This window comes from Anas platyrhynchos, chromosome 39 (genome assembly GCF_047663525.1).
Source record: "Anas platyrhynchos isolate ZD024472 breed Pekin duck chromosome 39, IASCAAS_PekinDuck_T2T, whole genome shotgun sequence".
Taxonomy (NCBI): Eukaryota; Metazoa; Chordata; class Aves; order Anseriformes; family Anatidae; genus Anas; species Anas platyrhynchos.
This window is the reverse complement of record NC_092627.1, coordinates 4,386,391-4,408,555: the sequence shown is the minus strand read 5'-3', so window position 1 is coordinate 4,408,555 and position 22,165 is coordinate 4,386,391. Positions and strand designations below refer to the sequence as shown.

Genomic DNA, 22,165 nt, shown 5'->3' with positions numbered 1-22,165 from the left:
CATTATTGATTATCTTAGCGAATTCACCTAGCAAGGAATGTGCGGGTAATAACAAAATGGGTTTTAAATGTTTTAGTAAACAAACACAATGTTAGTTCATTAATTTGTAAACAAAACATGAAGATAAAGAGTAGATACACCTTGTGCAATGCACACTCTATAAATGAAACAGTATGTACTGAAACTTGCAAGTGATGGAGATAAAAGGTTGCCCAGCAGTTTTCCACTGCTGCATCTTTAAAAAGAAAAAAAGAAAAAAATATTTTTTCTTTGGGAAAGACTGTACAGTAATTAAAGAACACACATCCTTACTTTGGGATTTTTTCCAAATTAAAAAGAAGACTTTACTGGAATTGAAATAAAAGTAAGCTGAGCAAAGCAACTATTTTGTACAGTTTATGACTCTTACACAAATGTGTGTGACAGCAATGTATTTACATTCGTGCTTCAAGCTTTTGCCACTGCATCTGTGTTTGCCTTGATTGGAGTGCCTCTTCAGACCTCTGCATATCCCACAGGTCCTTTTAGATGTAAACAGTTTAATTCACTGGTATTTTAATACATTTATTGTATAGGTAGTAAGGAAACTGCTTTTCAGGAAACCAGATTCAAATTGGGTTAACCTAATATATCACAAGTTTAATTTTGCTAATCGGATTAATTTTCTATTTGCCATTAATATCCTTCTTCTCCAGTTACATAGTTACAGGAAGAAAAAAAAAAAAAACACCATACTTTTTATCGAATTTGTTGTTTTTAAACAAGAGCCTGCATGCTGCTTTCAGGCTATCACGTTTAGTATAGCTTTACATAAGTATTTCCTTATATTTGCAATCTTTTCCATAATTTGAGGGTTTGGGTGAGCAAGAGAGTCTCTTTATTCATTTGGTATGAACCAGAGAGGTCTTTGCCTCAGCACATCGCCAATAAACCGATGAAACAAACTTCTTTCTGGTGATTAGCTTCTCTCCCTGGCCTGTAGGTGGGTGTGTTTAACAGAAGGAAGGAGTAGGAATGCGCCTGTCAGCCTGCCTTTGCAGCTAATTAGCTCAGCATACAGCAAAGATAAGCAGTCCGGGGAGGTGGACCCTGCGGAGGGTCGTGGGGTTTGAGGCAATGCCTGATTGGGAGACGTGGGGAGATTCCTCAGGAATCCAGCGCATCAATGAGCTGCGGAAAGTTGGTACAGGACTTGCCTGACTCAGGCATGAGGGCAGCTTGTGGCTGCTTTCTGGAAAAGCAGAGCAGAGATGGACAGAACCTTGGAGTCTCTGCAACTTGTAATTGCCCAAGTTCTGCCTCATCGAGACCCTGCCCTGGTTTTTAAAGACCGTAAGTACCAAAGATAATGATTTTATTTCCCTGATAGTGAGTGTATTTAATTCAAATGTCTGTTGTACCCAACAAATTAAGAGAGAGAAGTAATTAACATGCTTGTACATGTATTCGTGTGCATACCACAAACTATCATTATTTTATCTTGCCTATTTGAAGGCAGTGTTGCTGCTTATTTTTTAAGTTTGCATTTCAGAAAACTGATTCACAACTTTTACCTAGGATATTTAATTACATTCTAATAACATGGTAAAAACTTTACTGCTTGACAATTTTGGAAAACTTTATGCCAACTCTCTTTCTGTGGTTAGTTTGTCCTATAAATTACCTTTCTTGACTGTAGTACTGCAAAATATCAAATATTGCAATCTTAAAACATAAGATGTTTTCCTGCAAGTATATGGAATGTGATTTCCCTCCCCCCCCCCCATATCAGACTTGACTATGGATGCACTTTTTAAACCTGGCCAAAACACTTATTTATTCTCTCTTTCTCTCTCATTTTACAAACTATCCCTTGTGAAATGTTCTGAAGTACCTTTCAGTAGATGGCACATAATAAACTGGCCTGATGCATCCCTTGAAACAGAGTTCAATGCAACTCACATCACGGAAATAAGAGTATTTAAATTTGAATTTATGATTTGAGTGGGGCTATGCATGGAACAAAGTGCTATTTAATTAGTAATTTCTTAGAAAATACATCCACAGATTTCATACAATGGAAAAAACCCTCTTCAACAGATCAAATGAAACAATAGTTAAATTCCATTGTTCTCAGTTTTCTTCACAGGTGAATGAGATCTCTTGATGTCATGCCCCCAAATCCGGTCCTACATAAACAATTTGATTGTAAAATTAGTATTTTGCTGGGTGTCATTTCAGTCTGAATCACCTAGTCAATCATTTAACATGCAAACAATGCTGGAACAATGTTAGATTTTTAGAAGGGAGTTTTATTTATTTATTTATTTAACATTCACTTCTAATTGTAATCTCCCGTGTGACCTGAGGCACACTGCAGAGACATTTATTTAATCTCCACTTCATTCTTTTGTCAACAGCTCTGTTAGAGTTAATAAAATCAGTCTCATACAGTCAACTGTTGCCTTCTAAACTTGCTGTAAAAGGAATAAAGACTTAAAGACATGGCTAGTGATGGACCTAGGGGAAAAACCCATGTACATCTGCATTAAACAACTCCACTTGCCAGATTCTTATGCTCATAGCCACACTGAAAAGTCAGAGGCTGACCCAGTAGTTCCCTGGGACTAAGTTGGATTTACTCTTGTAGAAGGATGCTACTCTTGTGTGAATGTAGCATAAGATCTGTCCCAGAGCTTAGGAGTCTGACATCTGTTTCTCAGACCACCCTGCAGGAGGTTTGTATGCTGCTGGGTAGGTTTGTATTACTGTTGCAGTCTTGGGACCTCGTGGAGCAGTCTGTGAATGTACACACATCACAGCAACAAAGAATTTGATCGGGGTGCAGTGTGGGGGGTGGGCTCGAGGAGAGGGGCATTCCCTTTCATAAGTTTCCACTGGTAACCAGTTCCTGCAGGTCTACTGACAAGGCTTTTATTGAAAGTGTATGTACAAGCTGCTTGGACAATGCATTTGTGACCACCCACAGATCTAAGGGAGGGAGAGATGATTAAATAGAAACAAAAGTGCGAGTGGATTCGAGTAGGTTTTTTTTTTTTTTTTTTTCTACTTTAGATTTTCTGAGGTATGAAAAGAATTTTGAAGGCATTCTAATATAAATTTAACCTATACAGGCTTGAAGTTGCTGTGAGTGTGTGCCACTAATTCTGACTGGTGACAGACATTCATAGTGCTTTGTCTGTAAGTCAGATGAGAATTTACATGCATTCTTTTTATCTTCAGCAAAAAGTCATCTTTAGATCTAGATGGTGTCCATCTCTGACTTTTAATCAGATTTAAATACAGCAAGCAAGTATTAGACTAGAAAGAACATAGTGTCTCATGTTTCCCCATGGGACCACGTCCACATCTCTTACAAACGCATTACTTTCAGACCTTATTGGAAAGAACAAAGTAAGAATGAAGTCCATTCAGGATCTACTTTGTTGCAGCAGCATCTACCCTTTTCACAATGTGGTGTGACTCAGTATGTCAACAGGACTGAGTTTTGCTAGGGCAAGATGTCAGAGCAAGTCTGCTCATCACTGCTCAGCACCACATACACTTTTTGTTCCCATTCCAACCTAGAGGTCTTGGCTTGCACTGTCCCAACACTTTGTTCTGTTGGGAATGTCTCACAGAGGGCTTTCTTCAACAGCAGCAGGGAGAGACAAGATGTTCAAAAGTCCCTGCCCTCCTGGGTGCAGCTTGCAGGAGCAAATACAGTGAGTGGTGCTGTGCCTGCTGCAGCAGTGCTCCTTCTGGGCTAGCATCTGCCCAGCAGAGGCAGAGATGATGGGATTTGGGAAAGATGCAAGATCATGGCTGGGTGCCCTGGCAACAAGACAGCAGGGATAATTTGTTTCTCACAAGTTCCTCCCTGCCATGAGAATGCTTTATCCTTATAGTGGTAGACAATCTTTGGCAGAGAGCAGGGGTCTGAGCAAGGCCCCGTGGTGCAGGCCTGTCACCAGCCCACCGATGGGGGACGGGGAACAGTGGGCTGCAGAGGGGCTGGCAGCTCCAGCAAGAATGGGACAGGCAAAGACATGGAGGAGGAAGGCAAGAAGAAGGAGCCCAGTGCTCAACTCATGCTACTGCAAGAGTTGTGTTTGCTTTTTGGTGTGTGTGTTTCCCTGAACTGTGCGCTGTATGTAGCTTCCATCCCAGATAACATGATAAAAAGATAATGCTTTCTACCATGCAGACCTAATTAACCCCAGCACTGGTCTAATCCATATGCTGACCTTATTACGACTTCGTTTTCATATCAAAAAATATTATGGTATCAGGTAGGAGTTATGATAAAGCTTGGAAAAAAGCTAAGTACTTCCAGAAAGTCTTTTTAAGCCCTGACTTGAATTCATGGTTCCTAGCTGGATTGCTACTTGGTTGGTTTGTGAACATTTAGCAAAGTGATTTTACATCAGCTGAACAGCACTGTGTCTCCATTTCTTTTTACTGGTAGCAACAAATCGCACATTTTCCTTTGCACATTTTGCCAGCAAAGATTTCAGGTCAGCAATAGATGGACAGGTTAGACTGTAGAGTTTTTAATAAGAAAGTATGTTAACTTATGGGGATCTGCCCATAATTTTTGGTAGAATCAGCCCAGCTCACTTTTCTTCATTTAACATTGAAATAGATTTGTCAGTGGGTACCATACTAGCTCTCTGATACAAGCTTTTAAATTGAAGTGCACTATAGCCAGAGTAAGTCAGTTGCCTTGGAGAAATATTACAAGATTAAAAGTTTTATCAAACAAACAGTCTTTTCCTTTCTAGATTAATGTTATTATTACTATACTATTCCTGTGCGAATCAGTTATACTTCTGATTATCACAGGAGATTGACCAATTTATAATTCTTTATTGCTATATTCAGATGCTGAAATTATACCAAAGTTCTTATCATTTTCCCATGTAATGCTACATAAGAATGTAGACCAATCCAAGCTGTTCGGCAATGATTAACAGTTGTCTTCAGACTATCAGCTTAAAAACACCTGACTTTAGTATGTCTACTCATTCTGTTCCAAGTGATAACCTGCTTACTCAATTCATAACGCTGCAGGGATTGACTTTTTGCCTCAGTCCAACGGTGGTGTCAGTGAAACCCTCCCAGTCTCTACCCTTCCTTTCCCTAGCTGCATCTAAATCTGCTGTGACTACAAACATACCAATGGTTCACAAAGCCTACACCATTCTCTGAGCTGCTTGCCTCCAACATCTTCTTCTTTCTTCCTTTACTTGGTAACATGTTCAGAATGGCTCTTGAGGAGGCCATCCAGTTCATTTATTTAATTTTATTTTGTTCTTTTTCCAAATCCTTGAAGTCTAGGAACTGTCAGTCAGTGCTGGATTTAAGGTAGTCATTGCCAATTAAAGATGTTGCTTCTCACAAGTGGAATCTCACCCCACAATCAGATCTTCTTTTCCTGAAACAACATCTTGCTACTTTTTGTGCTTTTTAAGGGTTTTAGACAGAATCACCTAGTAGTCCACTGCTAGATCAGCTCACTCATATAGCATCCAAATCCATCATGGAGAAGGAAAAATGCCCCTGAAGTCCTCTCAGCATATTGTTGGTGTCCCAGTACATGATACTTGATAATGTTTTTATATATATTTAACAATATACCTAATTTCATTAGGTTTAGTAAGGATATGGGGCTTTTTATTTTTGTACATATACATGGAGAACAGAATAGTATGGACCAGAATATCCTAACAAAATCACTGCTAACATGCTAATACATAACATAATATATATGATAAATGCATAGTAAGATCATGGGAAAATTAATTGATATTGCCTACTCACATTTGTACCTTTTTTTTCCTAAAGCTATTATTTATATGTTTAAAAATATGCAAAATAAATCAAAAGAGAAGCAATAAAACCTTCCCTCAAAACAGCTGGATCCCACTCCAGTTGCTGCCTTTTTTTTTTTTTTTCTAGAGATTTAAACAGTATCTCTTTGCTAGCCTGAGCCCAATTTAACAGCTTCCCTAAGATGTATGCATTAAGTTACAAGCCTTAATAGGCTGCAGCTGGGGAAGGGTGCACTTGTAACTTATGAACTTTGTTTAAACGATATAGTTTTACTGATTATGTGCCATGGCTTGATTTAAGACATGTAAGGGAACTTTACTAGCCTCTCACTGAAGAATCTTCTTTAATAGATTTCATATTACATATTTCTTTCATTCAAAAAGCTTGTATTTTTCTTCTGCATTCACGTATTAAATTAAATCCACGAAGGCAGTTAAAAGGACTTTTAGAAACAGCTGTTTTAAGTTTTAAAATGACAAAGTAGGTGGTTATCTTGTGTGTGTGTTCTTCATACTCCACTCTCTCGGCAGTGAGACGTTGTCAAGTATATGACTCCATTCCACTTCAGTGGCAGAGTCACTTGGCTCCCACTCCGATTTGCCCTTCCAGTCTTGGCCAAAACACCCCCCTCCCAGTTGGCCAGCCTCCTGTTTATGGCATTGTTTGTTTGCCTTGGTTGAGGTGAATGCCTAGCCAGTATTTTTAGCAGTAATTCACAGAAACCTGGAGCTATTTTTTTTCTGGCATCAATGCAGTGCAAACTTACTGACATAATCCAAGTTGGAGAGTTCTGTTTCCCACTTAGAATGATATTTAATTTGACTCACAGACTTCCTTGAGCAGAGGCAAGACAGTTGCTACTGAAAGGTGAGAAATTGTCTGGAAAACAATGTTGTGTTATAATAAATGTGTTATCATTTAATCCTCTTTCAAACACAGTTCACATCAAACTGTATTTCTGAACTCTCAAAAGAGCTCAGGGTTCCTTTAGGGTAAATGCAGCTGTATAACCCACATATTTGTTGTTCCACAGAACTCGCAGCCTGTCCTAAATTCAAATATATATATATATATATATAAATAAATAAATAATAAAAAGTCCTTAGAGTCTAGGAAAACTTCAAGAACTCTACCAGGATTTGCACTTGGGGACAGCTTCATTTGGTACAATGCTCAGCCCCTGGGCAAGAGGCTTTTCCAGCTGAGTAAAAAGCAAAGTAGAGAAGAAAAATCATCTTCTCACCTCGTAACTAGGCATTACAGCCAGCATCAAATAGACTGTTGTGGAACCATTAATATTCACAGATGGGAGAGTACTAAAGGAGGGTATATGGAATTCTTGCTCTTGAACTTGGTGATGCACGTACTACTATGAAACTCTAACTGAGAAAGATCTGAGGTATAAAGTGGATAAAATATTGTCTGAATGGGGTCTTGGCATTGCCTACAACAAAATCAATACTGTTAACTAATTCAGCAACTGACAGTGTACAAAATAAATTGTTTTAAAGCATGGATGATTTAATCCTGAAGAAAATTGTTTGTCATTGCATACAAATACTATAAGCATTATCTTAAAAACTCAACCACATCATAGGCATCTTTCAAAATACGAAAGTCAATTACAATGAGAATGTCCTTTCAAAATGAGACATAAATTACAGTATTTTGCTGCATTAAACCATGAATCTTGTTGTTTCATTTATGTACTTCTGAAAATTCTCATTGTTTTCCATACTGCATTTTTAGACTTAAGCCAGTTGGATGCCAAATACTGATATACAGCATAGAGACTGAACAACATTCTGCCTGGAATGTTTAGAAATGAAGGCAAACAATGCATGTGATTGCAGGAAAAATGAATATTGAGAGATCTTAATACAACATTAGTAATCATCATATTAGTAATCATTAGTTACTATCTTAGAATAGTAACTTAGTATATTTGATTGTGCATCTGATCATATGTATACATTTTTCACATCTTCCTAAACTACTACAAATCCATGTGATACATAATGAAGGAAAAAAAAAATAATAGTGGCTGTAGTGGCTGTTAGGCATAAATAAAATCTTTTTTTTTTTTTTTTTTAGTAGAGAACTGTTTTCACACACACCGAATTTTTACAAGTTTAGCTGAAATTGTTTTAATTATATATTTGAAATTGATATGCTGTTTTAATTTAATGATGATAAACATACTGATTCAAGCTAAACAGTTGAGTAAAATAAAATTAATTAAATCAAAACATAAAGAATTCTTGGGGAAAAAAAAGTTTGAGGCTTTGATATCATGGCTGCATTCTGTAGTTTAACCTGATGCATCTTCATGTTCATCACTGTTTTGAGGTGCTAGTTTTGGCTAGGATTGAAAAAATCACAGCAAAAACTGCAGTGATAATTTGATGCTGCCACTACATATATACCACCAAGTATTTCCTGCTACCATCCTCACAGCTAAGCCAGGTTTTATGTTTATCCAATTCAGTACAAACCCAGGCACTTTTAATTACTTAATTACAGAGATATCCAGCTGCACTGTGGGATAGGCACATAGCTTTCATTTGACAGAAATTCTAAACAGAATAAAAATGATGCTGCTCAGCTACTGTTTCTGTGTTAGTCATACACGTATTAGTTTAATCTGTAGCAGCTACTCACTGCTTACTAGTCCTCTGGTAAAATATTGCTTTATCTGTAAAATTTGAGACAGCTTAAAGCATGTTTCAGGATTTCAGGAAAAGAAGGGAAATATATTTCTGTTGGTGTATTGCAGTGAAAGTAGATACCTCTCTATAGCTCTAAAAAGTCTTTTGAATATTAGTTTTCAGAGTGGAAACTTTCAGCCAAGTGAGAGATGCAGGCTGTCTAAATGCTGAATTACCATCGAAAGGACTCATGAACAAGAATGGAAATTTCAGATAGCTTTCTTCTTTACGGTGAAGCAATATTCCAATGCCATGAGAGTTCTGCAGCTTTAAATGCCCAAAATGCCAGAACTGGTAGGAGCCAACACTGCTGCTGCATCCGTGACACCATCCAGTGGCAGACAGCAGTGTGCTCCAAACACCCTGCCTCGCCTCCCCAGAGCTCAGACCACGTCACCCGCACTTCCTCATGGCTTGAGCACAGCAAAAAGGGAACTGGTGATGACCACACTCTGTGTGTCTGCCCTTGTCATGGCTAAATGCCAAGAAAAGCTGTTGTCTGTGAGAGCAGTGCAGCTGCCAGAAGTCAGGAAACAGGCGGTGACAATATTGGAGCTCACATTGCTCACCCTGCAGCAAACAGAGCAATGCCCTGTCCATAGATTGCATGTGAGCTACCACCAGGGTGACACTGTCTCAAAATGGATCACTTCTACATTATTCCACTACTAACAAGGTCAGACGAGATGAAGAAAGAGGAAAATTATACATGTACATGTATGAGGAAAATTATCTCTGCCACTGATTCCTGTATGCACTAATACTTGATACTGAACCAGTATCAGTACTCTGAAGGACCCATACTGCTGCCTAGGGCTTCCATACTTCCACTGGAAGGTCCAAATTAAGAAACATACTTCTTACCTTCTGAATTTAAATTTTCAAGTGAGAAATGATGAACATCATACACAGCTGTTTTTTTTTTTGTTTGTTTGTTCATTTGTTTGTTTTTGCATAGTGTTGTGGTTTAACCTATCAGGCAGCTAAGCACCACGCAGCCATTTGCTTACCCTCCTCCCTCCCTCTGTGGGATGGGGGAGAGAATCAGGAAAAAGAAAAAAAAAAAAAAAAAAGGAAAGAAAGAAAGCCTGTAGGTTGAGATAAAGACAGCTTATTTGGAGAGAGGAAAAAAAAAAAAAAAAAAAAGAAGAAGAAAAAAAAGGAAAATAATAATAATGATGATAAGAGTATTAATACCACTAATGTGTACAAAACAAGTGATGCACAATGCAATTGCTCACCACCTGCTGAACGATGCCCAGAAAGAAAGAAAATTATCTCTAAGCTACACATGGCTCTGTAAAAGGAGTCTAGATAAACTATACTAAAATTCTTTTCGAGTCCAAGCCGAAAAGTGTTGAGAAAACCCCAACACAGAACGTAAAACTTTGGAGTACTGGCTCAATAGTCATAATGTCAATTGGATTTCTGGTTTTCACATTTCTATTTTCACATTAGCCTGCAACTATTATCATCATAATATACAACACCTTTTTTTCCAGCTACTTCATAAAGTTTTGCATTAAAAGTCAGCTGCTTTCCTTGCATGACCATGTGTTTTTGTTTTTGTTTTTGTTTTTGTTTTTTTTGAGAATGGAAAAGAGGAATCTGAGTATAACATTTTCTCATGTTTGAAAGTGAGCAGCTTAATGGCTGCTGTGATATCAAAGTTCCAACACATTGACTTAATAGTACAATATTGCTGACCTGCAATTTATGTACTACAGTAGCCTGCAATCCCAGAAAGTCCAAAATTGCCACAAAATCATATTTTTCACACCAGCAGAGATAATCACAGACATTTTATTATCAATAATAAATGTATCAAGCTCATATGTCTGCATTTCTTGTGTAACACAGAAAACACTAAGATCAAGGACATGTATGCATCCTACATTCAGCATTTTTATGTCTTTGACAGTGAATGTCGTAGCAATATTGCAGGAGTTCTGGGAAAGCAAACAGAAGCAGAAGGCCATATTCCCAAGCGAAGGCATCATTGCGTATGAATCACTGAGCTCCCTGGGCCCACCATTTGTGAGCTATGTTACCTTGCCGGGAGGAAGTTGCTTTGGTAACTTTCAGGTAAGTGTCAGCTTCCAATCTTTGCCAGGGGAATTTTATCTATTTATTTATATATTTATTCAGGAAAATTCTTTTGCCATGGAAGATACAGGACAACTACTTCTGTAACAATGAATACTACACTTGACTTTTCCAATCTCATTCTGTCCCAGCCCTCACCGACTTGAGAGACAAGGTACCTGAAGGAAAACAACACAGAGTTCTAGGAATGATTTTACCAGTCTTGTCTCTGGTTTCCAGTCATATATACAATGAAGTGAAACATTATGAGTAACTCAAGCATTTCTGTCAGTTGAATCTAAGACCAAGGTGTTTGTAGTTTCTTTCTTTCAGAAAACAATAATCTATTTTATGGTGGAGAAATAGCTTAGTATTTTATTTTATTTTATTTTATTTTATTTTATTTTATTTTATTTTATTTTATTTTATTTTATTTTATTTTATTTTATTTTATTTTAATTTTATTTTATTATGTTTTCCTTCAAAACAAGGGTCTGATTTGCCATCCGTAAAGTAGAATGACACTGAATTTCTTGCTGGTTCTGTGCTTCGTTTCTTTTAAACCAAATATACTGTGAGGAATTTTGAGGAGGTTTGACCACTGGAAAGGACAACTTGAAACAAGGTTGTCACCCACTGTTGTTCATTCCACCTTGCTGCAGAGCTGCTTAAGCTGGCAGTTGCTTGTGCTAACAGCTGCTGGTAGCTGCTGTCCTTGCACAGCTTACAGGGGGCTACTCACCAATTACATGTAAGTCTAACCTTCAGAAGCTCCATCTCGTGTTAAATTTCTTTGTTTTTGTAATAAGTTATGAACAATTCTTAGCTTTTTCAACAAGCAATGCTCTCCATGGGCCGCAGCCTCCTCCAGGCCACATCCACCTGCTCCACCGGGGGCTCCTCCACCCATGGGGGGGCTGCAGCGTGGAGATCTGCTCCATGGGGGACCCATGGGCTGCAGGGGGACAGCCTGCTCCACCAGGGGCCTCTCCCTGCACAGCCCGCAGGGGAACTGCTGCTGCCTGCCTGCAGCACCTCCTGCCCTCCTGCGGCGCTCACCTGGGGGGCTGCAGGGCTGCTTCTCTCACGCTTTCACAATCCTCTCTCCCAGCTGCTGTTGCACAGCAGTATTCTCCCCCCTTCCTTAAATCTGCTCCCCCGAAGCCCACCCAGCAGCACTCCCTGCCTCAGCTCTGGCCAGCAGCAGCTCCTTTTTGGAGCCATCTGGAGCTGGCTCTGCTCTGATGCTGACAAGATGGGGCTGCATTCATTTCCAAACTGCCTGTCAGAAAGGCCTTCACCTTTGCATTACATTGAGGCAGCGGTGATCTCAGCCTTATTGTATTGCTCTGCATAATGTAGCTCCCAAAAGAGATCCCAAGGTCCAGAACAGACATGGAAATAACTGGGGGGTTGTAAGGAAAACAATTGTATTCCATCTACATGGTTGGGTGTTATTAACAGAGCTTTGTATACTGAGCTGGTGCTTGGTAGGAGAAAAACCATAAATCTTCCCTGGGAAACTTGGACCCCCTCAGCTACATACTGCTATGAGGAAACTCAGATGTAAGAACACACTTAAATAACACATCAGCAGAGCTGTTGTGCTCCTGACCACCAAAGGCACCTTTTTCCAACACCGTCGTACTGGAAGTTGATGCAGCTGGTTCCATCCGTAACGTGGGACTGTACAGTGCTGTAAAAGAAATATTTTCTCACAGCTTTGGAGAAAGTGAAGCAGAGAAAACCACGCATAACCACTGGTACCTGGACCCCAAACTGCCACAGACTGACAGTGATGCCCACTGGATATCTCCTGCTGCCTTCTGACTGCTCCAGCAGAAGTCCCGTTTGAATTAGCCAGCAGGTCCCTCTGAGTGGCTTTGCTGAAACTCCTGCCGTAGGAAGTATCCTACTGGAGCCAAGTTGCTAAACTGATGTGTGGTTTTCCCTTAACCCCCTCAGCCCTGACTTTGCAGCTCCTGACGACACTGCCAACGTGTGCAGTGTCACCGTGTGCCAACTAGGTGCCAGCTGCCATGGTTTATAGATTGTAAAATGAGTGATTTGGGACTCGTGAGCACTGAGAACAGGTTAGCAATTGCTTAAGAGCTTTACTTGTGTCGCTCTGGGGCAGGGAGATGGGTGAAACATCTTAGGCTTGAAAGTGATTCCCTGCAGAGGGACGTTCTCAGATCTGCACAACAGATCTGTCGTTCTGGTCACCTTATTAGATCCCTGCTTGAGAGGGTGCTTGCAAGAATCAATTCCTCTTCACCTTGATGTGTCAAGCTAAAGAGAAATCTGTGCTGCAGCACTGTCTGATCAGACGAGTGCCTCGGTTCAGGATTGTTCTTTGACAGCTGCAGAAACACCAGGACGATCAGCGCCTTCAGAACAGATTGATTTGATCTTGAGGCTGTCATAAAACAGGTCCCTGAAGTTTGAAGACTCTTCAAATAGTTTGGGCCAGCAAGGAGCAGCTGTACCTGGCGGCTGCGGTAACTCGGGGCTCAGAGTCTCAGAGAGCGTGCTGAAAGGTGACCCCCAGCTGGCTGCTGGAGGAAGCTGAGGCAGCGTTCAGCTCTAACCTTTGCCTTCTTGGCTGGCATCTTTGCACTCCTGCTGTCAGTGGGTGTTGAGTGTCCTTCCTCCCAGCCTCAGCACGTGCCCTCAGATGTAGGCAGCGTTTAGCAGCTAGAATTCACTCCAATATAAAGAGTACAAATCATGCGTTTTCTGCTTTTGCTTTGGAACTCTTAGCTTGAGGTTTTCCTGCAGGCCATGAGGTTTCTTGCAGCAGCAGGGATGAGTTCTGTTAGCAAGAGGCTGTTCTGTGCTTCGACTGTGGGAAGACGAATGGTTACCTGTGCACCGTGAAATAGAACTTGACACCTAGCACACCGCACTTGCAGCCTGTGGGGTGCTTTAACAAGCAGGTAAATCAGCAGAGGCTGTTTTGCAGCCGGGGTGATGCTGGGTGATTAAAAAGCAGGGGCAGAACAAGGAGTTTCTGGTGTTTGTTCTTGCTTGTCATCTGACTCTCCACTTCCACTGTTCTTTAAAAAAAAACAAAAAACAAAAAACAAAAACCCAAGGGGTAAGCATCTTGAATATCTTTATTATAAATGGAAGGCACAAAACAAGCCAGCAACAGAGACTGTCCAAGAGAAATACTTGGTGCTTTATAAACAAACAAGGAAGTACCCTTAGGTAGGTGTGATAATCCTCCTCTAACGCGTTTTTGGAGTGCAAAAATAGATTTGTTCCTTTCTTGCTCTTCTCTCCAGGACAAAGGCAGAATAGCCAACTGCAAAGTTAGACCAGGGAGGTCAGTTTGTTCCATACTGAGAAAGACAAGCCTGTAAAACAAACTAGACAGATTTTCTTTGTGTTATTTATCTTCCTTCAGCAAAGGCAAAGCTTATGACACTTGTTGGTGTGTATTTCCAGACCCCCAGCTACTGGCACTGTAGCACATCTCTAATTCTTTGGTACAAAAGGTTCAAAATCTCTGAATGCAAACATTTTACCAGCACCCTGGAGCAAAAAAAAGAAATCTAAAAATCTTACCAACTTCTATTACAGACCTGCTGAGTGCACCAGAGTTACTCATTTTTATTCAGGCTTTCAGGGGCAACTTCAGTTGGTTTAGCGCCCGGATTGCCGTGTTAGCAGGTGTCAGTTTAAAAAAAAAAAAAAGCTTTTGAGGTCCTTTTTAAAATGAGATTGCTTTTTTGGAATTTAGGGCTGTGAGGTATGCTTGGTTTTGCTTTCTTCCCATTCCTTAGACCAGATCCATTCAGATTCTGAACAGCGTTCCTGGTCTGTTCAGGAAACTGGAAGGCAACAAGCAAAATGATGAGCTCCTTGGGCAGTCAAAAGAGCTAAATCTGGAGAGTGTTTTGAGTCAAACTTCCATGCTAAGGAGCACCAGTAATTGTTAGAAGTAGATGCAGAGGAACCTGCATGGCACTGGGTGTGTTTCTGAAGGTGCTAAAGGTGCGAAGTGCCGATTCCTATCCATAGTAAAGAAGAGAAGGAAAGCTTGCACTTAACTACTGTTTTTATTCCCTTTGCCCAGCAGTCAAAAGCAGTAACTAATATGAGAAGCCAACTTTTCCTCTCTTTATTTTAGATGTGGGAAAATTCCCTGCCAAAAAAATATTTCCTGGAAAATTCACTAGTGTTTGTGTGAGTAAAAGGTTCCAACCTTTTATTATTAATTTGTAAGAACTATTTCATCCACTTTTGTCCAGAAGAGTCAGAAATAATTTGCACAGAAATGTGCAGCGTTTTAATGAAAGGATTCAGAATCACTCTAATTTGAACTTTATCTGGTCTGGTTGCAGGTTTTATGTTTAGTGTCTTTAAAAAAAATAATAATTAAAATTTCTGACTTCATCTCAGAAAAAAGAAAAAAAAAATGCTTGTGGCTAAATAAAATCTGTTGCAGCTCTGCTCATCGAAAAATCATTGGCTGTTAAATTGGACCTAAGTCGTCTTCTCTAACCTTTCATGATCCTGCAGCAATGGATGAGGATGGATATATGGATTAGGGAACAGCACGTGGTGGCAAACCTGTGGTATTTGCTACAGCGCAGAAAGAAAAACCCAATTGCTTCCAAAAAATCCAACTAATTCAAAATCCTTGGCATCACGCAGTCATGCCACTGGCAAAGTGAGCATTCCTCTGCCTCTCAAAGCTTGCTGTACCCTTGATCTGCTGTCTTCCTGCTGTTAATTGATTGCAACTCTACGTGTCTGATCAGGGCTACGAGTTGTTCTCGCTATGGAGATCATACAACATACACTGTGCACGCTTGTGTGTATAGATCTGTTTATCCTGTATGCATGTACATACGTCTGCATATTTGTGTGCTGGCCCCCAGATCACTCATGTTACAAAGCATCGGCCTCGAAGGCATACTCATCAAAATCTTTTGTAGAGCCTCCATTTTTTTCTAGTTCCCTCAAAATGAGAGAATTTTTATGCGCTCTCTGTGTCGAAAAGGCAAAAATTCTGATTTTCACTGTCGCTCTCGCTAACTTTCTCTCACTCCCTCCTCGTGTGTGTATAAACACAGATGTGTGTATGCGTATGCACATCTGTGGATTTATATGCACTGGTATGTTTTTTGCTGTACAGGTAATAAAGACGGGGAAAGGTTTTTGTGTTTTCTTAATAGGTGAAGAAATCTTGAAGACCAGAGATTGGAACATACTGAATTTTAAATTAAAAAAAAAAAAAAAAAGTTAAATTGTCCGGCTGTGGAAGATGGAGCCTCATTTTTGCAGCCACTTTGAATCACGAGTTCATCTCTAAATGCGCTGGGTTTTTTGTTTTTGTTTTGTTTTGTTTTTTGGTTTTTATTTTTTTGAAGAGCTAACTAACCCTGGCTGTCTCCAGTCTGAGAGAGCATTCAAATGGACTTGCTTCCTCTATTAGTTATAAGCTGTTTAAAAGCACATCCTATGTTTGAATTGTGGATGAGAGGTTCCCTTGGCAAAGTGAGGAGGAAAATTCTTCCTACCCCTTTATTATTAATTCACGGATTCAGTCTTGGTTTGGCCTACAGGAGAAGTTAACTGGAAGTCTTTGAAGATCGATAACTTTGCTGAGGTTGTCCAGGTAGGTGAAATGGAAGACCCACAGTGCCTGGAAAGTGCTGTTTAATGCGTCCTAACTGTGTTCTAGAGAAGTTATTTGTAGCCAGAGTTGATTATTGACTTGCATGTATGATCAGGTGGATTTTTAAGGAGTGACTCCGTTTTCAGGCTTCCAGATGTGCTCCAAGTCATCTTATTGAGGATGTGGAAGAGAACGCTTGCTGACAAAGCTCCTGGCAGCTTTACGGAACTTTCATATTTAGTTAGTTCATGTAACAGCTGATTTCAAGGCTTTGCTCTCTTCGAGAGACTGATAACTTGATTTGATTAACTGAAGAAAGCTGGAAAAATGTTGGTTCCTCATTATTCTTCACTTGTTACTTTCTTTAGGGTTACTTTTCAAAAGAAGATTTCCCTGCTCACAAGCCAGTAGAAGACTTTCAGCCCAAGCAAGGGTGAAGACAGCTCTCTCCAAGAGCAGAGGAAGTCCCTGTGGAGAGAACCCGAGCTTGTTAGCAGAACTCGTCGGCATGTCTAAACAAGGAGACGATTGCTACTTCTATTTCTATTCTACCTGTACCAAGGTATGGCTGGCTTTCCTTTGCTTTGCTTTTTTTTCCCATTTTTTTTCAGGAAGGAGTAGATTAGGAGGAGGAAGCACGCTGGTCTTTGGTTAACTTGAGAACCAGATAGATTCTGAATTCAGTTGTAGCAACATTAGGCAGCAGCATGGCCATTTTTGAGGCTGTACTCTATTTTCCTTGTTGGTTTCCTTTTGGTTCCAGGGAGACAAGTGCGCCTACCGCCACTGCGAAGCTGCTCTGGGCAATGAGACGGTCTGCAAGCTGTGGCAGGAGGGTCGTTGTTTCAGGAACGTCTGCCGATTCAGACACATGGAAATTGACGTGAGTGCCTAACGATGTGTTCTCAAAATCAATCAACAAAAGCATTTTTCAGTGCCGTAGGTGTACTGATTGTGCTTTTGCAGGATAGATTCGTTTGCTTCAAAATCATACTGGTTTCTGTTACCAAGAGAGGGGGTGGGAGGAAGCAGAGGGAAATAAAATCAATGCCTTAGGTGTGTCTTAGCAAGATATATATATATATATATTTTTATTAGATGCTGACAGTTTTCTCAACAGATGCAGAATAGCTGTTAAATAGACTGCTAAAACCTGCTGGAGCAGGGGGGTAATAAACAGGCTGTTCTATCGTCATGGGAGCAGGCTTGATAATGAACTCTCAGGTCTCTTCTGACCCACAGTCCTTCCGATAACGCTGTTCTAGCTGCCTGGGGTAGGAAGTGGGGAAAGTTAAAGGTGCAGAAGAACTAAGTCTCCAAGAAGTAGTTCTAGACAGGGTTAACGTAGGCAATTTCAGATGTTCTTTTTCCCTCTGAATAATGCTAGTATAATCCTAGGTGTATTAGTTTAACCCACCCTCAACTGGTGTCTGAGAGTGCCTGTCTTCTCTAACTGAATGATGACAAATCTAAATGTGCATAGTGGTTGCAGCTTATGCAAACTTTGTGAATATGCCCAGAAATACTCCACTGAACTGAGAAACTGACCTTTGGAATGATGTTTCAGCACTGTGTTGTGACAGGTGTCATGATCTGGAGCTGCGCATCTCTTTGCAAGCCTCAGGTGCATGTTATCACGAGCTTTTCTTTCTTTCTGTCTTCAGAAAAAGCGCAGTGAGATTCCTTGCTACTGGGAGAAGCAGCCGGGAGGCTGTCAGAAAGCCAACTGTGCTTTTCATCATGCAAAGGGATGTTACATCGATGGACAATTCTTCCCACCAAGCAAGAGTGAGTTTAGGTCCTTTTTCTTGAAGCGCTGAAGACTTAATTTGGAGTATTACTTAGTGGGTGCCAATCCTGTAGGGGGCATCAGGTAACTGTTCATTTGTGAGTGCAGGAAAAGGTCTGCAGTCATAGGTGTACTGCACCGAGTGTACTGCTGGTGTTTGTTTTCTGCTTTCGTGCTCAGCTTCTCTTGGCTTTGTGTGATGTTTGCCTTGCAGTTTGCTTCCTGTTGTTTCATCTTTTGCTGGGTGGTAGGGAGATGTGTTGCTGTTCGAAGGGAAGTCATTGTTGACGGTGTAAACAGTGATGGGATGGGCAAAAGGAGATGATGAATTCATTGTCTATGCGGGTTATCTGCCTTTCCTACCACCTCTTTGCTAAATTGTGGTCAAAGTTTTAAACTGCCATATTACCGATGATCCTCCTCTTCCTCTAGCTACACTGCCAAGTCCGCCTGAGTCCGCGGACGATGATTTGAAAGTGGCTCAGATGTCACTGCAGCAAAACAAATTTTCTGTCCAGTCAAATCCCTCTCCACAGCTAAGGGGGTGATGAAAGTGGAAAACTCTGAAAATGTCCCAAGCCCTACACACCCTCCAGTTGTAATCAATGCTGCAGATGATGATGAAGATGATGATGGTGAGCATGTTATGGTTCTTGGAAGGAATTTGTGCTGTAAATGAATGTGTAGATCTTTGGTTCTTGAAGGAATTTGTGCTGTAAATGAATGTGTTAAATCTTTGGTTCTTGAAGGAATTCATGCTGTAAATGAATGTGTTAAATCTTTGGTTCTTGAAGGAATCTGTGCTGTAAATGAATGTAGAAATCACAGATGACCTGAGGTCTGACTAGCGATAGGGCAGGCAGTGTGGCCAGGTCACTGGTGGCTTTGTCTGGCAGTCAGTGGACAGAACCTGAAACGTTGGAGGAAAGCTTAGAACCACTCCTGGCTTTAGCTGGTCTGTTGTGTAAAGTTCTGTGTGAAACTAGGAAGGAAATTTCTTTTTTCTGTCTGAAGAGCAATGTGTTGTGTAGTAGTTAAAGCTGCAGAGAGAATCTAGAGTCCTAGATGTTTTGTCCTAGTGTATTCTACTTAGGAGTTTATCAGGTCAGTGTAGCTCTTTAAAAAACAAAACAAAACAAAAGAGCAACAAAGTTTTTTATATGAAGCATGGGCTGAAGTGTCACTGCATGAGCTACGTAATCATGAACAATCTGGTCTATGCATAACTGAATAGATTTTTCCCCTTCAGACCAGCTTTCTGAGGAAGGAGAAGAAACTAGAACTCCCGTCCAGCAACCAGCTGCGGAAGGCAAAAATGGATTACGGGTGATTTCCACTCGCAAAGGCAGTTCTACTACTACTAAACAAGGTATTCCAGCACCTTAGTAGGATAAATCAGAAGAACTTGACAGTTAACTCAAAAGCAGTGTGGTGTAAAAACACAACAAAATGTAGGGGTGCTGAATGGACTCGGTTATTTCCATGATCTCATTTCTGCCATGAATACCATCACGTGCCCATTGGGTCAGAAAGGTGAACTCCTTTTCTTTACTTTTGGAGAACAAACAAGGGCCACAGCACGGAGTTGAAATGGCTGCACGTGCAGCCTTGCAACCACTGTTGATAAGCCATATCTAACGATAGAGGGATCTAATATCGTGTAAATGGATTAAAATTAAAACTACATTTTTAAGCCTGAAGGATGATAGGGGGGGCAAAATGCCCTTGGTTCTCTGGCTCTTTCACTTGTGAGGAGTGTTGACAGGCTTTATTCTAAATACCTCAGAAAGTTCCTGAGCGCTAAGAAGCCTGAGGACCTGTGGTCCCTCAGTTAGTGCCTCTAAGCCAGTCTCATGAACTGTTTCCTGTTTTCAGAGGGCAATCTGAATTTTGGAATAAAAACACTTGAGGAAATCAAATCTCAGAAGATGAAGGAAAAAAATAAGAGACACGGTGGTGAGTTAATATGCCCTACTTTCTGATCCTGTTCACGGCAGGTGATGGTGCGTGGGAGCTGCTTGAGGGACAGACTTCCATTTTTAGCTGGGGGCATCAAGCAACCTGATTCTCAGCCAGCTGGTATTCTAAATGGGAGTTCAAAGGGCAACCAGAGGCAAATTAGTCACCTCTCTTATTTACATGCTCTTCTTGCTGTATTTTGGACAGTAACAAATAATTTAAAGTTTTTTGTTTTTTGTGATAGTTTTTTATGTTGGGTAAACTTCCTTATGTTTTGGTTGCTCTGAACAGAAGGTTCTTCAAGATCTTCTCTTCGTCCCGTTGATTCTATGATTTTTCCTGCTCCAGAAAAGGAAAACGTCCGGACAGTGGTGAGAACTGTGACACTGTCTTCCAAGAAAGGTAGTAAGGAATGCTTTTGTTTTGATTTCATTACTCCCAAACTGGAGGGTTAAGCAATAATTAAAACAATTCACCCATGTTAGCCTTCTGGTGCTGCCTTCTGTTCAAAACGTGCTTTTATGCTTCAAGTCCCTGGTTGTACTGGCAAGATTTGGTGCTCAGGTTAAGTGCAGTGGCAGGAGAAAAAAAAAAAGTGTCAGTATGCAAATAGGGGGGTAACTGAAAAACAGAAGAGTAACGAGAAGAAAGAGCTGTAGAAGACAGTGCTATATAAGACGCAATTGCTGAAGCATTAAAGAGGCTGACAGTGGCAGGTGTGGACACAGTCTGACAGGAGTTTGTGTATACATTGTTTAGAGCTGTGCAAATGCCTTTGAAAGGGAAAAAAGTGTGGAAGTACTTTTACTCGTAGACATTCACCTTCGAAAGGACTATTTGTCAGCATTTGTACCTAATAATATTCTGCTTGCTTATGCAGCTTTGTTCTGCACAAAGTATAGCTGTCAAGCAGACTCAGATTCACTCTCTACTATCTCAGCTGGAATTTGAAGCAAGCACTGAGACTATTAATATTTTTTTTCTATGTTAATTATAGTTAAAATATGAGTTTATGTGGTTTAGCTGTCAAAACAGTGTCTGACATGGTGGAGATGGGCTAACAGGATAATATTTCTGTTGGCTACTGGTTTCTGTGAAATAGAAAAAAAAATCCCTTTTGTTTTAGGAGAGGAACCTGTGGTTCGACTAGATCTTGCTGCTAGACAAGGAAAACGGAAAGCCTCCGCGGGTAAGAACTTTTTATGAGCTGTTACGTAGGTGCTGCCTTCTATATATGACTGCATTAAAGAGTATTTTTGATGTATGAAAGGCAAATACGTTGCAGTGGAGATCTGTGTTGACTGCAGAAATGGCCAAAAAAAAAAATCATTTATCAGCTGAAAGGCAATTCTATGAAAATATGCTTGAAAAATAGAAGCTTATTGTTGACTGTTCTCAAAGCTTCCTGCAAAGAAAAGTTCTTACAATATTCCTTGTTTTCTCTGAAGACGATGTAAGCACCCTTCCAGTGAAGCGCCGCCTTGCTGAAAGGCTGGGGAAGAAGGTAGAGGCTCCGGGAAATGCTGACAAAGCACCCAAGAGAGATCCAGGTACTAAACAGTCATCTGGATTGGATTCCTGGGTTTTGTATTTAGTCTTTCTGTTTGTCCTTTTCCAGTGATGTTTCTTTTTGCATGTTGGCTGAGGTGGTAATCACTGGGATTCAAAGTTCCCTTTCCTGTCTTGTTTTGCAATGTGAACCTGAAGTTGACATTATGCAGCCTCCCTAATTCGTTCTGTTTCTGTTTTGCAGTTCAAGTTGCCAAGTCTCTGAAGGACAGGCTGGAATTACCTCCTAAACAGACCAGTACTGAGAGAGGTAACAGCTAGATATTAAATATGCTTTCTCCTCCTTCCTTTCCATGAACTTGGACTGTTTTCATCCATCCCCAAAAACTAATTGAAATGAAAACAAAGAACTGATGCCTCTTTCTTGAGTGCTGAAGCTCTTCTGACAGCCACTATCAGAAATCTGGCTCTAGGTGTGTGTTTCTTTTCTACTTGTGCCTTGTCAAGGTTTTTAGCTGCTTCTGTGAACCGTTCCGTACAATTAGAATAGAACCACTGCCAGGAGCAGGAATTTGAAATGCAGTCTGAAAAAGTACTAAAGTAAAGCAGCATTTCTGTGTAGCAGTTCTCTCTGGATAGGGCTGGTCTTCAAAATACAAGTGGCTCAGA

At 40.5% G+C, this 22,165-nt stretch overlaps 1 protein-coding gene across 3 annotated transcripts; it reads left to right on the top strand.

The window, feature by feature from the left end:
* The first annotated feature begins 653 nt into the window (after positions 1 to 653).
* LOC140001255 (zinc finger CCCH domain-containing protein 11A-like) lies at positions 654 to 21,748 on the top strand. 3 transcript variants are annotated; one of them, XM_072032431.1, is made up of 8 exons: positions 654 to 1,332; positions 10,444 to 10,607; positions 17,904 to 18,663; positions 19,278 to 19,397; positions 19,904 to 19,984; positions 20,336 to 20,389; positions 21,114 to 21,176; positions 21,436 to 21,748. In XM_072032431.1, exons 3-8 carry the CDS (start codon positions 18,576 to 18,578, stop codon positions 21,606 to 21,608), a joined length of 579 nt encoding a protein of 192 aa, XP_071888532.1. In that variant the 5' UTR covers positions 654 to 1,332; positions 10,444 to 10,607; positions 17,904 to 18,575; the 3' UTR covers positions 21,609 to 21,748. The 3 variants fall into 3 exon arrangements, with proteins under 3 accessions (XP_071888532.1, XP_071888530.1, XP_071888531.1); XM_072032429.1 differs by having other exon boundaries at positions 20,279 to 20,389; XM_072032430.1 differs by lacking the exon at positions 654 to 1,332 and having other exon boundaries at positions 9,894 to 10,607; positions 20,279 to 20,389.
* Positions 21,749 to 22,165: the final 417 nt, after the last annotated feature.

Bases quoted from the DNA above. Each gene is read 5' to 3' on its own strand.
- LOC140001255 (XM_072032429.1), top strand. From the start codon at position 18,576: ATGAAAGTGGAAAACTCTGAAAATGTCCCAAGCCCTACACACCCTCCA. The intron at 18,664-19,277 runs GTGAGCATGTTA...TTTCCCCTTCAG, and splicing joins TGATGATGAAGATGATGATG to ACCAGCTTTCTGAGGAAGGA. The intron at 19,398-19,903 runs GTATTCCAGCAC...TCCTGTTTTCAG, and splicing joins TTCTACTACTACTAAACAAG to AGGGCAATCTGAATTTTGGA.